This window comes from Mustela lutreola, chromosome 7 (assembly GCF_030435805.1).
Source record: "Mustela lutreola isolate mMusLut2 chromosome 7, mMusLut2.pri, whole genome shotgun sequence".
In the NCBI taxonomy this organism is placed as follows: domain Eukaryota; kingdom Metazoa; phylum Chordata; class Mammalia; order Carnivora; family Mustelidae; genus Mustela; species Mustela lutreola.
The window spans coordinates 104,942,963-104,959,188 of NC_081296.1; the positions used below are offsets into that span (position 1 = coordinate 104,942,963).

The 16,226-nt window shown below is 37.8% G+C and overlaps 1 protein-coding gene across 1 annotated transcript in view; it reads right to left on the reverse strand.

The window, feature by feature from the left end:
* Positions 1-2,563: 2,563 nt before the first annotated feature.
* The window catches only part of L2HGDH (L-2-hydroxyglutarate dehydrogenase), a 39,887-nt gene continuing 26,224 nt past the window's right edge, over positions 2,564-16,226 (reverse strand). The window contains exons 7-10 of the mRNA XM_059182042.1: positions 15,119-15,286; positions 14,034-14,191; positions 12,383-12,514; positions 2,564-2,969 (exon numbers count right to left, since the gene is read on the reverse strand). Coding sequence (XP_059038025.1) covers positions 2,774-2,969; positions 12,383-12,514; positions 14,034-14,191; positions 15,119-15,286 — 654 coding nt within the window. The 3' untranslated portion in view covers positions 2,564-2,773. The remainder of the gene's footprint in view (positions 2,970-12,382; positions 12,515-14,033; positions 14,192-15,118; positions 15,287-16,226) is intronic.

The following is a 16,226-nucleotide window of genomic DNA, read 5'->3' on the forward strand; positions in this document are numbered from 1 at the left end:
AGAGATAATGTACCACTAATATTCTCCCACTGAAAGGCATTTTTAAGAAGGGCTTACTCAACATTTCTCCCATTTTCTCTCTCCTACTTCCTCAATTTATTTAAAGCTACAAGTGTTGCTAGTCAGAAGCAAACCAAAGCAATGCCACAGGAAACAATATATGTCATTGTCACTCACTTTCATGGTTTGTTGTAGCTAACTCTGGTCCTGTTACAGTCCACCTGCTGAAAAGAAGTTGGAGCAGGCTCTCAGACAGATCATTTGCCCTATAACCCTTATGGGAAGCTTATGCCCAGAAACTCAACCCCGTAAGAGAGAACAGACCAGATTGTCTTCCTAAGAGAAACTAATTATTTATGAAACTCCAATTTGATTTATTGCCCCCCCCCCACCTCCTGCAAAGCATTGTGTGTTTTACATATTCTGTTACGGAACGGAAACAATGTTCCCTGGTGCTCTGGGGTATGAAGATGACACTGAGGTCAGCCACATATTGCCACCATTACCAAATGGAAAGCCATTTTCTTAAGTGGGGAAGTGCTCTACTTTTTACTTAAAATATAAACCTCATTTTTTTTTCAGTTTTTTTTTCATTTTTTTTAAGATTGGCTGCTATTTAGAGCTATGATAGTTCATGTTTCACACACTAAACATTTACTTGAATCAGAGTTTTTTTTTTTTTTTTAAAGATTTTATTTATTTATTTGACAGAGAGAAATCACAAGTAGGCAGAGAGGCAGGCAGAGAGAGAGAGGAGGAAGCAGGCTCCCTGCTGAGCAGAGAGCCCGATGCGGGACTCGATCCCAGGACCCTGAGATCATGACCTGAGCCGAAGGCAGCGGCTTAACCACTGAGCCACCCAGGCGCCCCTGAATCAGAGTTTTTATGAAACTAAAAATTATGTGCACAACACTAAGGCTCATTAAAATATTTTAATATTAATTTACATTCTTCTTCTTTTAGAAGTACACAAAACTTTTAAATAGCATATCAGTATTACACAACAAACCCAATTAATATAAATATAAAATGTTTTACAAACATAATAACCTACACATTCACTTTCAATAATTTTTTCACTTGTATTTTTTGGGGGTATAATATAGACCCAAATGGAATAGGGGTTGCTTTAATTAGGATAGTTATTTTTGTAACTTCAGTCTTTCACAGCTTAGTATATATGCAATCTCACTGTTTATGAAATAGAGAATTATAAAATTTTCCATCTCTTAATAGTCTTGTAATGGAACAAAAAAATATCTGTGTGGCACATTTCTTGGAGGAATCAGTTGTTATGAAGAACCATTAGGGCTGGTTTCTTCTGTGAGTGGTTTCTGAATGCTTTCAAAACGCTCATCCCAAGTGTCAAATAATTGCCTTGTCTATACCTGGGATGTGCTACTTCTTGAACATGAGCTGGTGATACAGCCTTTCAAATTAATGGTTGAGGTAGTTCAAACAATGTAATCACTGAGGCTTGAAGTGAAAAGGAAGAAAACAGAAGTTTTTCCTATCAGTCAAAATGCACATCCTTACTTATCTATCACACAGATTTGGAAAAATAAGAGGAAAGAAAGAAGAGTAGAAGATTAATCCTGAGAGAGCATATATATGAGGGAATGAATGAAAATGTTTCACCTACATGATGGTTCTGTAATAGAAGTTTTCCCAAACAATAAGAAGTCATAAATTCATTTATATTTCTATTTTCTAACTTTCTGAACTGCAAGAATCATTTCAACAGATACCACACACATATATACAATATACAGTACTGGCACTGGGCCATAATTTGAAATACTCATGAAGTACACATGAATGTAAGGCACTTTTGCGGTTTACAAAAGTGAATGCCTCAAAGTTAGGTTATTTCCCCCAAATGAAGAAATATCCTCATAAAAGTTCACAGGATCCCTGAAAACTAAGTAGGCATGAATAATTAGTGATCTTGGCCAAAGTTTGAGAAACTTGGTGAATGAAAAACAGAGATATAGAGGTAAATAATTTTTTAAATTACAGAGTTCTATATATCAGTGTTAGGATCCTAAACCTGCTCTCATAAAAACCTATCAGTTCTAAATCCTAAGTTCTTTTTTCTCAACCACAAAAGACTATAAAGAGTCAGCAAGAACCACCATAGTGTACTGCTGTTTGGATTTAGTGGTAATCCCAAAAGACTGGAAATAATAAAGACTTTACGTTTCTTTTGCAAGGTTATTTCTTACAAATATTATAGCTAGATAGAATCTTATTCAAACTACTTAAAAATGTGAAATTTCATATATTTTCTTTAAATCAAGAATTTTAAAATCCCAAATACAAATAGTGTTGCTCCAAATAATGTGAGCTTTCCTATGACTCTTCAAAACTAAAAGGAGGTTTGCAACCTACAATATACTATATTTTCTTGTTTAGCAGAGAATAAAAAGCTTGGAAATCATAAAGCCAAAAAGTTAAGGGAACAATCAATTTTTTGTGACATCATTCCCAGAAATTCTAGAAAGTCAAATCTCTAGATCATGGTTGGTAAGGACAGGTCAATAACAAAGGGATTCAGGACAGATACAACTGTACCTTGCTTCTTTATTCACAAAATGAAAGAAGATGGACTTTAAAAATTATTATTTCTATATTACAGCATTCTAACAATTCAGTTGTTAGGATACCTAAAAAGGAGATTTTCAAATCATTTTCCTTAAATTAAAGGATGCAATTAGTATATTCTTGTTGCTAAATATGGAAATTAAAATGTATACCTAGCTCCTTACATTATTTACAATTTAAATCTTTGTTGCACTTCATCTGCAATCATTCCAGAAATTGCAAGAGAAGAAGTAGCTGCAGGGGAGGGTGCATTTCTCACATGAAGAATGCGATTTCCAATATCTCCAACTCCTCCATCAAATACAAAATCCTCTACCAGATTTCCATCTCTATCCAGGGCTTGGGCTCTTACTCCAGCTGGACCTCTGCAAAACCAAGAGTGATAGTCAACTGTCTGGAAGAGATAGGACACTTTACAAAACAGTGGTTTCAAAGTATTCTTAAATCAATAAAGTCTTTATTTTTCTAAATGCACAATTACACAGAAACCCAATAGGTTTGTGTTGAGCCAAAGGCTATTAGTTTGTAGCCTGTCAAATATATCCTTAGCCTAGAGTACGTTACGTGTTACATGCCTGTCACATAACAGTGTCAATAAATGCTTACCAAAGAATACACAAATATTTACTTATAAATATTTGTTTTTCCCCAAAGTAGCAGATAAATCCACAATTAGAGCAGATAAATCCACAATTAGAACTGATGAATTAATTTGGGTTTATAAGATGAATTTATTATAAAATCAGTCAATGGGAATAAATAAATCTCTTCTAATATAAAACAATAAAAATAGGAGTTATGTATGTCAGTTGCATTCCTAAATATCCACTACAGAATTTGATTTATTTTTGCATTTTTTTAAAAGATTTTATTTATTTATTTGACAGAGAGATCACAAGTAGGCAGAGAGGCAGGCAGAGAGAGGGAGAAAAGCAGACTCCCTGCTGAGCAGAGAGCCCGATGCGGGACTCCATCCCAGGACCCTGAGATCATGACCTGAGCTGAAGGCAGAGGCTTAACCCACTGAGCCACCCAGGTGCCCTGCATTTTGTTTTGATTGTAAATTAAAATTGATGGAGAGCAGTATCTGCAAATGCCAGCAAGTTATTTTTTGTAGTTTGTTTTTATTTTCAACAGTTTAGCCTTCCCTATCAGGTTAGCCTTCGATTAAATGAGACGATAGGATGGGGCGCCTGGGTGGCTCAGTGGGTTGAAGCCTCTGCCTCCAGCTCAGGTCATGGTCCTGGGTTCCTGGGATCGAGCCCCATGTCAGGCTCTCTGCTCCGTGTCGAGCCTGCTTCCCCCCCAACCCCGACCCCTGCCTGCCTCTCTGCCTACTTGTGATCTCTGTCTGTCAAATAAATAAATAATCTTAAAAAAGAGAGAGAGAGATGATAGGAAAAGCAAAAAATGAATTAACTTGGCAGCATGTTAATATGGCAAGAGCCCTTACGACTGAAAGTTCTGCTTTGTAACACTTGAGTTCCTAAATTAGTTTTTTTAAAGATAGTTAAAACTAACAGATGAAATCCGAAAAAAAAATTTGTGAATCCAAAAGTACCTCCCTTATACAAGACTAAGCAAGGTTGTGTCATATATTGGATTCGTGTGCAACGCAGTGGCCAAGAACACCCAGTTCCTAAGGGTAAGACCTAAGGCAAGCCTGCCCATCATGGAATTAACTGGCCGCAGGTTGCCCGAGGCCTTCAATCTGTTACAAATGAGCGAGCTAGACACCACTGTGAGGCTTTATGAGTCCTGAATTCTTACTGGGTTGCTGAAGATTCCATGTACAAATTCTCTGAGGTTATGCTCATTGATCCACTCCATAAAGCTATCAGAAGAAACTCTGACACCCAGCAGATCACCACACCACAAGCACAGGGAGATGTGAGGGCTGATATTTGCAGGCCGCCAGAGCCAAGAGCTCCGGCCTTGAAAGGGTCATAAGTTCCAGCACACTATTAGAGGGTCTTGCTGTGTAGAATGGACAAGACGTGATACTCTCCAGCTCCACCATTACTGCTAATAATATCTGTAAAATTCTTACCTAATAAACAGTTAGTACAGTTATGTCCCTTAAAGTGTTCTTTGTCTGTTAAAATGAGTTGTCTGCAGATTGTTTCATGAATGCGCTGGCAAAATTATGAAAGTTGAAGTACAATAATGTTTGAAGACTATTAAGTGATGGTGTATTTTGTTTCTAATAAACACTTTTGTCTTTGCTTTATCTTATTAGGGAGTTTATAGGCCAGTGTTTAAAATGCTCTTTGGGGGCACCTGGGTGGATCAGTGGGTTAAGCCGCTGCCTTCAGCTCAGGTCATGATCTCAGGGTCCTGGGACTGAGTCCCGTGTCAGGCTCTCTGCTCAGCGGGGAGCCTGCTTCCCTCTCTCTCTCTCTCTGCCTGCCTCTCTGTCTATTTGTGATCTCTGTCTGTCAAATAAATAAATAAAATCTTTTAAATAAATAAATAAATAAATAAAATGCTGTTTGGTATAAGAGGTATAAAATAAATTCTGTAAAAGTGGAATGCAGAAGCTAGCCATGTCATTTGTTGGTGCATATAATGAAACCTACTCTTTGCTGGGGTGATGTAATGCTCTGCTGGTTTAGTCTCAAATGGCTGTTTTTAGAGGTCTGGTAAGAACAAGCTTTTTAAATTGGATTTTGCTTGGGAATGTGAAGAACATCCTAATCTTTTATCATGATCATATACAGAATAATAAAGCTAACCAGAGCCCACATTTTGAGGTTGAATCCACCATTCTACTTATATAATGGCTGCTTCTAAAAGAATAGTTTAAAAGAATGCCACCATTTTTAGGAGAATTGAATAAAGCTGTTGTAAGAGGGTTCTCTTACAAACGAAAATAAATCCTGCTTAACCTAAAAACAACAACAAAAAATTACCTCCCTTGGAACTGTTCAGAAAACGGAGTTAGAAAATAGCTGTCTTAGGGGGTGCCTGGCTGGCTAAGTTGGAAAAGCAGGCAACTCTTGATCCTGAGGTTGTGAGTTCAAGCCCCATGTTAGGCATAGAGCTTACTTAAAATAATAATTAAAAAAAAGAAAGAAAGAAAGAAAACAGCTGCCTCAAACACACCATAAAGACTCAAGAAATCAGGCAAAAACATTAAACATTTGGGATTCTGGGCCAATGAAGATTAAGTACTTAGGAAGACAGAACACTAGAAGAGCAATGCCTTCTAATGATATTAAGATAATGATCATAATAACTAATAACTATTATTTACTAAGTGCTTTCCCTGTACTAGGAATGCTAATTCTCACAACAACTATAAGAGGCTGATACCATTTATATTTAACAGCAAAGAAGCACAGATTAAATAACTTACCTGAAGTTACACCGCTATAACTGTTCCTTTGTAGAGAGGTAAATAAGAAGTACAACAAGAATATAAGGTTCTACAATAAGGATATATAATCTGCCCTCTGGAAGCTTGCAGGGAACCTGGGCAGGGGGGTTTTGGGGTATAAGGATTTCCAAGGAAGAATCAGATACAACACTTAGAACACAAAAAGAACCAGATTGAAGCTAACATTTCTTTGGGTAAGGACATAGATCAGCTGATACACTGTGTTATCAGCCAGCACATGCTCCATTTTATACATTCTGTACTTGTAGCTTATCTCAGCTCATCAAAGCAGCACTTCTCTCCTATTTTCCTGAACAATGCTGCTGTTGCTCTTAAGAGCATCTCTGGGAGTTTTCTTGTCCTGCTCCTTTTATCTGGCATAAAGCCAACACGTAGGGGACACACAATGGCAAGACTAGTCCTTGATGTTGAATGATCAAAATAAAAACTTCCCTCTCTTACAGAGATTTAGTTAGTACATTCCCTTGACTTCCCTTCTAAGCAAATACAATACTGATTAACTGCAATTACAAATATGTCTATACTTAATTTACTTCTCTTACAAACAACAATTATTTTCTCAGCGTCCCCTCCAGCCCAAGTGTTCAAAGTGTAATCCAAAGTGTAAAAAACAATATGCAATATTGTTTTTCTAAGGATCTCTCTTGAGCTCAAACTAAAGTTAACTATTTAACAGGAAATGTTTAAACTACAAAACTCTTTGTGTTGCCTCTTCAGCACTTAAAGCAACTTCAGGGTTTTTTTTTGCATGATTACATATAGGCATTCCCCAACAGAACACCTCCTCTTGACATGAGCATTATAACGTGAAATTTCAGGTAAAATAAACCATGAATTTCCTAAGGGCCAACATCTTATACACCACCCCTACTTTATCCTCATGTCTAGATTTGTGCCTTGTACATACTAAGTACTCAATAAGACTAGAAACTTTGTTTTTTCACTTCTAATTTTTTTTTTAAGATTTATGTATTTATTTGATAGAGAAAGACAGCGATAGAAAGAACACAAGCAGGAGAAGCAGCCTTCCTGCTGAGAAGGGAGCCTGACATGGGACTCAATCCCAGGACCCTGGGAACATGACCTGAGCTGAAGGCAGATGCTTAATGACTGAGCCATCCAGGTGCCCCAACTTCTATTTTTTTTTTTAAGCAGGCAAACTATACCCAGTGTGGAGCCCCATGTGGGGCCAGAACCCAGAACCTTGATCCTAAGATCAAGACCTGAGCTGATATCAAAAGTTGGACACTTAACTGATTAAGCCACCCAGGTACTCCTCAACTTCTAATTCTTTAAAATTTTATTTTAATAGCTGAAAGAAAAGCTAGTGTATTTAATATTTGTGAATTCAGCTACATTGGGCAGTTTAGTGCTATCTATAGCCATGTATTTTGCTGTATTTACAGCTAAATTTAATTAGCCATGTATTTTGCTATATTTACAGATAAATTTAATGGGAATGTAAACTCTAAACCCTTAAATATGTCTAGAAACAAAAGGCATTCCTTCATCTAAAGAGTGCTGTCTTTATTGCTTTACTGTTCTGTGGCAGGCATTATCCTGTGAGCTGGAAAAGAGCTATGAAAGGCTACAATTGACATCTTTGACCAGTTCCAAACAGGACAATTAAGTATTTTATAAAACTCACCATGGGATCTACTGTTAATCTAAAAATAGAAGTTCACATGAGCATATTGTATGGGGAAAGTAAACTACTCCACCTTAATTTCCAAACATGAAGGAGGGATATTTTTGTTACTCATCCTCACCCTAAATGGACTGACAGGAGAACATGGTTTTTCTATGCCCAGTTTCTGAATTTTGTTGAGAACTTGACTTGGGGATTAGAACTTTCTGAGCTTTTGTATATATTTTCTGAGGGCTTGAATAACACAAGCATTCTGTAATGGGAGTTGTGGAGTCCTATACATATTCAATCAAGTATTTTAATTGTGTTATTCAAATCTTCTAATGTTTTACCTGCTTGATCTATCTTCTATCAACAAATGGGTCTTAAAATCACCACAACTGTGGATTGGTTGATTTCTGATTGCAGTTATGTCCACTTTTGTTCTACTTCATATCTCTGTTATTATATGCAACAAGTTTATAAGTGACCTTCTTTATCGCTAATAATTTTTGCCTTAAAGTGTATTTTATCTAAAATGACTAGTACTCATCTTTCTTCTTCTTCTTCTTCTTTCTTTTTTTTCCTTTCTAAGATTTTATTTATTGGGACACTTGGGTGGCTCAGTTGATTAAATATCTGCCTTTGGCTCAGGTCATGATCCTAGGGTCCGGGGATTAACCCTCATCTGGGTCCTTGCTCAGTGGGGAGGCTGTTTCTCCCTCTGCCTGCTGCTCCTCCTGCTTGTACTCTCTCTCTCTGACAAATAAATCTTTTTTTTAAAAAAAGACTTCCTGAGGGGCGCCTGGGTGGCTCAGTGGGTTAAGCCGCTGCCTTCGACTCAGGTCATGATCTCAGGGTCCTGGGATCGAGTCCCGCATCGGGCTCTCTGCTCAGCAGGGAGCCTGCTTCCTTCTCTCTCTCTCTCTCTCTCTCTCTCTCTGCCTGCCTCTCAGTGTACTTGTGATTTCTCTCTGTCAAATAATAAAATCTTTAAAAAAAAAAAAAAAAAAAAAAAAAGACTTCCTGAGATCATGACCTGATCCAAAACCAAGAGCTGGACACTCAATCAGCTGAGCCACCCAGGTGTCCCTACTGATCTTTCTTCTAATAAGCAATCTGCCTAGCAGATATGTGCCTAGCACATAGATGAAATTTTTTAATTCAACATGACAATTTCTCTCTTAACTACTAAGTATACCTAAATTTATTGTAATCACTGATGATTTCTGCCATATTATTTTATGTTATTTAACCTGATTTTTCTGGCATTCACAACCACATGAATTTCAAGGGATTTTTATATTTTCTCCGGACTCTTGAGTATTTTGCAGTGTGAGGGTTGCCAAATTCTCTAGACTAGTTGCTCTTAACCAAGGGAGATTTTGCCCCCTAGAGGACGTTTTGCAATGTCTGGAGACATTTTTGGTTGTAACTAGTGCTGGCATTTAGTAGGTAAAGTCCAGAGACACTGCTAAATATTCCATAATGAACTGGACAATCTCCCACAACAAAGAATTATTTGGACCAAAATTTCAATACTGCCAAGATTGGGAAGCCTTGATCTAGATGACCTTAATTGTAGGAATGTCTGGCTTTCACCTTTGCCTTTCACAATGACATACATAGCCTCTAACTATCACTCACCATGAAAACATCTTGCCTGAAAATTTACTCTAAAATTCCCCCAAATAATTCATTTTTTTAAAATGAAATGTGGGAAAAAGAGGGGATCCTGGCATATGTGTCTTCATCTTTTCCACTCTTAAAGTACTAACAGATAAAAACTGTTAGTTTACCATGTCAAAATTAATCACAGAAAAAAAATGAAAGGACTTCAGAGCTAAAATTAAGAACCTGAGAAACTATCACTTAACAATGAGAAATTTATATACCTAGGGGAGCCTGAGTGACTCATTCGGTTAAGTGTCTGTCTTTGGCTCAGGTCATGGTCTCAAGGTGCTGGGATCGAGCCCCGTGTCAGGCTCCCTGCTTGGCAAGGAGCCTGCTTCTCCCTCTCCCTCTGCCTCCAGCCCCTGCTTGTGCTCTCTCTCTGTATTGCTCTCAAATAATTTTTTTTTAAAGTTGAAATTTATATACCTAGTACATGTATTTGACAGATTATAACTTTACATTCTAATCCAATGTTCATCAGTAAATTATTGCCCCAAAAGTTCTGGCTAAGCAGTAGGAAGTCAAGCTGGATGCCCTTCAGTGGCAATTTAAGGATACACTCTTAACCTAAATATCCTACTGACAGTGTAGCTTTAGTTCTTTTGACTATCTAAAACTGCTTAATATGCTTCTCCTCAAAATTAATGATAGAACACTTATGGTTTTACAGCATTGAGCTGCAAGACAGGCAGGACTTGATTTTCAAAATGTAGGAAAGTCAACTGATCTTATTTTATTATTATTTAACATTGCAGGCATATAACAAGGTACAGAGAATAACATAATAAACACCTATTTTTTTCTTTCTTTCTCTTTTTCTTTTTTACTAAACAGCTTAAGAAATAAAGCTCATAAGGGGCACCTGGGTGGCTCAATGGGTTAAAGCCTCTGCCTTCGGCTCAGGTCATGGTCCCAGGGTCCTGGGATCAAGCTCCGCATCCGGCTGTCTGCTTGGCAGGGCGCCTGCTTCCTCCTCTCTCTGCCTGCCTCTCTGCCTACTTGTGGTCTCTGTCTGTTAAATAAATAAATAAAATATTTTTTTAAAAAATTAAAAAGAAAGAAAGCAAGCTCATAGATATGACAGAAGCCACTTATGGAACTCTGATCCCATCCCCTTCTCTCCCCAAAGGTAACCACTCTCTCGAATTAGATGCTTATTACTTCCATGCTTGTTACTATTTTCACATAAACAATATAAGCCATAAACTATATATGGTATTGTTCAAACTGATATAAATGATATCAAACATATTTTCTATAAATTCCTTTTTGCTACTGATAATTTCCTTCTTTTAATAGCTACAGGAATCAAGAGAAGGAGTGTATGGAATTGCTGAATGTGTCCAGCTTCTCTGTCTCCAAAGAAAAATCCTCTGATCAGGTTGAATTTACCCCTAAATGTACCTGTCTACAGAGCTGTGTGCCCTTTTCTACTACATGCTAATGAATCTGGAAAATGAAATTCACATTCTTACATCCAGATACAGGAATACTCACCAAAACCCAATTCTACAACATAAAATCCACTGGTCTAAAGAGTTTTCCCCAGGCGTCTATGAAAGGGTGGTAATAGAATATGGGTAGTGAATTCACTGCAACTGTTCATATACAGAATTCACTAAGTCCACCTATTGTGGACCTTTTTGTTTTTGTTTTTTAATTTTATTTATTTATTTGAGAGACAGAGAGAGAGTTAAGGAAATGAGTGGGAGGAGGGGCAGATGGAGAAGCAGACTCACTGCTGAGAAGAAAGCACAATACAGGACTCAATCCCAGGACCCTGTGAGCGTGACCTGAGCTGAAGGTAGATGTTTAACCAACTAAGCTACCCAGATACCCCACCTATTGTGTTTTTTAAGGAATATTAATAGCAGTAAAAGAGACCAGATTTGACCACTCTATTTTCAGATATAAAACAGAAGAAGACTGCTAAAGCAGACCACTGAAAACACACAAGCCTTTATTTATAGGTGAGTGAAAGAAAAGAAAGCCTAGATCTTTTTATCCCTTCAATTTCAGGAGGTGAGTAGAAGGAGTGAGAGAGATATGAGTAAAAACATTAGCTGGGTTTTAATAGTTCTTCTAAGGATTCAAAGAGGCTGGTCTGAGAATGATACCTTAAGAGTCAGATTTAGACCATGACGCTCAACTCCCCTAGGGGAGACAGCTGACATGATTACTGCTCTCTTTCCAGGCAAGTTCAGCAGCTGTTATTGAGAAGACAGACACTCAGTGCCCCAGAGATTCATGGAGGGATGGATTCATGGACGGAGAGTACTTCAAAGTACATTGCTGATTAGGCCTAACAATAGCTTGGTCAGGGAAAATGATGAACACCCTAAAATATCACCAAACAGAAAAAGAAAATACGCTTGGGTGGTATTTAGGACAATGTACAGCTTAAGTCCAGAAAGCCTTTTATCCTTGAGAAAAAAAGTTATCCTTCCTTCTTGAGTTATTCTTCCTTGTCCACACACCCCTGCAGTACTAGGACTCAGATTGGCTGTTACCACACTACTTCCCACTTCTGGCCTGCAAGTACAATTCCTGAGTGGAGCAGGATCCAAGAAAGAACAAAAAAGGGAGAAAGGAAGACATCACGTATAGAAGTATGTCTAAAAGGTTGTAAAAAGCAATCAAAATGTAATATTTTCTGTGTTTCTTACCTAGGTAACATGATGATCAGTGATCTTACACAGAATTAAAACCAAAAGGCTTTGCAATGACAAGAGTGAGTAGCCAGGGAGATTAAAAAATTTCAGGCAAGATGTTTTTATCATGAGTAACAGCTAGACATGAAGGTTAAGGTGGCATCACAATACAGCTGCGGTGGACAGTTCAGTATAATGCTGTAAGTTGGTCAGAAAACTGTAAACGCACGTAGCTCAGGCACTAAGGGCCAGGATACAGCATGGCCAGATGCCTGCACTGCAACAACTCAACAGCTTGCTGGAAAAGAGAGGGCACACGTGGGCACGCGGACTCTGCAAGGGTGCTTATGAGTCACCAAGTCAGAACCACCTCCCAAGGTCACCTTGGTCATGACCACATTTGCAATCCTTACAGCTTTTCCTTACCTCAGTATATCACTGGTAGTAATTTCAGGGATAAACTTTTGAAGGTGCTTCACTGTTGCACTGAGAAAACAGGCTTTATACATTTCATTGACTCCATAGGAAAAATTCTGGAACACCAATTTAATCAAGCCACTGAAAGAAAAAAATTTTATGGGAGAAAGGAATTCTTTATTACTATGAAACATCTTTACAACTATGAGATTTGGGGAGGTGGCATCACAAAAATATAGGCAAAATCAGAAAAAAAACCCATGTATTAAAAGTAAATCAACTTTTGATTTACTTGAAGAAGGAAACTTCATCAAAGGAATACCTTCCAAACTTAAATTCCTAGGAATGGTTTCAAACTGGAATTCTATAATATCGCCAACATCAAGGTTTTCTAATGCAAATGTTACACGCTTTCAAAATCACACCTAAAAGGCATTAACAGATCTTTAAGTCAGAGTCATAAAGCAAATGGAGTACCTACTTTTCTTTAGTCAGCCAGAGGTAAGATACTCCAGGTCCTCAAGCAGGACTCTACGGAGCCTGTGTGTACATATATGTGTTTTTATAAGCACACATGCTAGGAAGCCCCATCCTAAAATCTCTGTTTCAGAATCAGTGAAGGGTGAAACTCAAGTACAGCTTAACAAGCTTTCTAATGATTTTGATGTGAAAACCTCTAGAGTGCAACACTCTTAAAAGGACCAAACAAAATACCTCACTGAGTTATTTCTTACAATAATAAAGAATCTGCTATCTAGGTCAACACAATTTATTGTTAGTTTTCCATGAAAGGAAACAACTTTGTTATCAGCAATTTCTCCAGTGGTTTTCAAAATAATGGTGACTGACTTGAAATGATCTTATCAGGGACGCCTGGGTGGCTCAGTTGGTTGGGCAGCTGCCTTCGGCTCAGGTCATGATCCCAGCGTCCTGGGATCGAGTCCCACATCGGGCTCCTTGCTCCGCAGGGAGCCTGCTTCTCCCTCTGCCTCTGCCTTCCACTCTGTCTGCCTGTGCTTGCTCTCACTCTCTCTCTGACAAATAAATAAATAAAATCTTAAAAAAAAAAAAAAAAAAAAAAAAAAAGAAATGATCTTATCAAAGTAAGCCACCTACTGATTTTGAAAGAAACTTTTTTTTTCAAACTCAACTAGAAGATTAGCCAAACAAGATTTGGATTGTCAGATATGTGTTTGTCTCTTGATCTTGTTCTTTCTGAACAAGACACTACCCTGGCTCATGAGAATTTTCTTTTTTCTTTCTGTTTCTCTTTTTTAAAAGATCTTATCGACAGATCGAGACAGACAGATCAAGAGCCAGAGAGCACAAGCGGAGGGAATGGCAGAGGGAAAGGAAGAAGCAGGCTCATCCCTGAGCAGGGAACATGACAAGGCTCGACCCCAGGTCCCTGAGATCATGGGATCATGATCTGATCTGAAGGCAAATGCTTAACCATTTGAGCCACCCAGGTGCCCCCGAAATTTCATGAAGTAGTTAAACCTTGTGTTTATTCCACAAAGCTCTTAATCTGGATTAATAAAAAAATCAATATACAATCACAAATATGAGGATTTACACAATGGAATATCAAGAAAGATAAAATTTCCCACATTAAAAATATAAGCATATAAAATATTTTTTGTCATGTAAATAAAGTTACCTCTTGATAATTACATCCATAACATCTGTGGCACTGAAGTCAAAGGGTTTATAGCCTTCTCGTTTAAAGGCAAGAACCGCATTGGGCCCTAGCCAAATAGTGCCGTCCATCCTAGGTGTGAAGTGAACTCCTAGGAAAGGAAACCGGCTATCTGGGACCTATGGATTTAATATGTCAAAGAGTTATCATTTCATATTACATTCTATTATACATGTAAGCACTAATCTGATAATATAAAACACTTTCTTCTGATGTATTTTAGTTGCATTACTTTTGATCTGTTACTCAGATATTCCTTCCTATATTTACATGCTTCTGCCTAGAAATGTCACACAGGAAACAGTGATGCTATTGACATCAATATACACTGTCCCATGTGTTCCTCTTTCTGGATTAAAAAAAAGAGAGAGAGAGAACTGTCCTAGGTCAGGTTATGCCCCGCTCCCCAGCCCCTCAGCCACAATCTATGTGGCTGGCAAGTAAAATCAGAGCTACCAGTAAAAAAAAACACTCATTTATAGTATAGGCTTTTAGAAAGTGGAAATGCATTAGATTGAAGCAGATGAAATGTATGTTTTGGCACCATCAAAAAACATTAAATAGCTCAATAGCAGCAATTTCATCTGGTTCAACTTAGTAGTTTCAGAGAGAAGAATAAATTCTTCACATAAATCGCTCTGGCTATACCATGAAACTACAGAGCGGCCACATCTCCTTTTCTGCACCTATCAGTACGGAATTGAGAAAATCAGCTGGGTATCTGGGCATGCTGTAAAGGAAAGTTCTCTTATGAGTGCTCCTTCCACCAGAGAGGGGGAAGAATTGGGTTCTTTCTTGATAGTCCCTCCCATAATACACTCTGCTTTCTAGACAGGCACTTGTAGGCACTTAATTACAATTTTATAACCATGATTTCAGAATAAAGATTTAGGGATTTAATGACAAGAAAAATAGGTAAAATGCTTTTCCAAAAAGCACTTCAAGACAACCCTTAACTTCTGACCCAAGTATAAGTTTTTGTTTCATTCCCTTTTTGCCCACAACCATATGGGGAAGGGTGAGGAGGCAGAAGCATCATTACCTACCGGATAAATATTTCCTTTTACAAGATAGCATTTTTCTGGCTTCAAGAGCAGGTAATCTCCCCGGAATGGTACAATTTGAGGATCAGGATTACAACCACTCAACTCTGAAATACGGTCCGAGTAAAGTCCTGCACATGTCACAACATACTGACACTGAACTTCCTCTCCCTAGTGCAAAAGAAAATAAAGTAGGAAGTAGAGAAAATAGAAAAATAGAAAATAGAGTAGGAAGTAGAGAGGAGAATAGGTCAAGGGGGGAAAAGAGATGATAGGAAAGATAGGGTATAAAAATTGACTTTTTTTCTTTTTATTTCTTTTAAAAGAGGGAATTAAGTACAAGTATCAGCAAAATAAGTTCTTCTGCATTTAGATAGCAGCTAGAAACTTATGGTACTAGCACGTAAGAAGATATCACCTTGAATTTTTTATTTAGAGGTAAAATCATTGAGCTTGTGAGGATACTTAAGTTAGACAAACACACACCCCTATTTTACTAAGACCTACCATGAAATGTAACTATTGTAAAAAGAAGCAAACTTCATTTAAATGGATGGCTCCCACCAATATGGCCTTGTCTGTATTTCAGATTTCTCATCTTATCTATGAGTAACTGCCCTCTTACTCTCAGATTGCTTCACACTCAATAACCTTGCTCAATTCCAACCCACCAACGAATTTCTCTTTCCTGATCTCCTGCAAACTGAGGCTAGTTTTGAAATCTCATCTCTTTCCTGATCTCCTGCAAACTGAGGCTAGTTTTGAAATCTCATCCTTTCAATTCACATTACTGAGAACACACACTATAGTTAAGGAGATTACTAATCTTAGGCTGCTATAATTTCCCATAAATTTTATTTTGTGATCGTCTGCATATTTGTTGCTCTACTCTGCCAGCATTAGCCAATTTGTCACCCTATTTCTTAAATGAATTCATTTAACCCCAATTCCCTACCACATTTTAATTCCCACCTCTTTAATTCTTAGAGAATAAACAATTAGCACCTCCTTGCTCTAGGTAATTTCTTGTACCCAGACTTCTTTCTCAGAAAACCTGTTTCTGGAGCCTCAGAGTTACCTGTCTTGACAGTTTTTCCTTCCAGCTCTTACT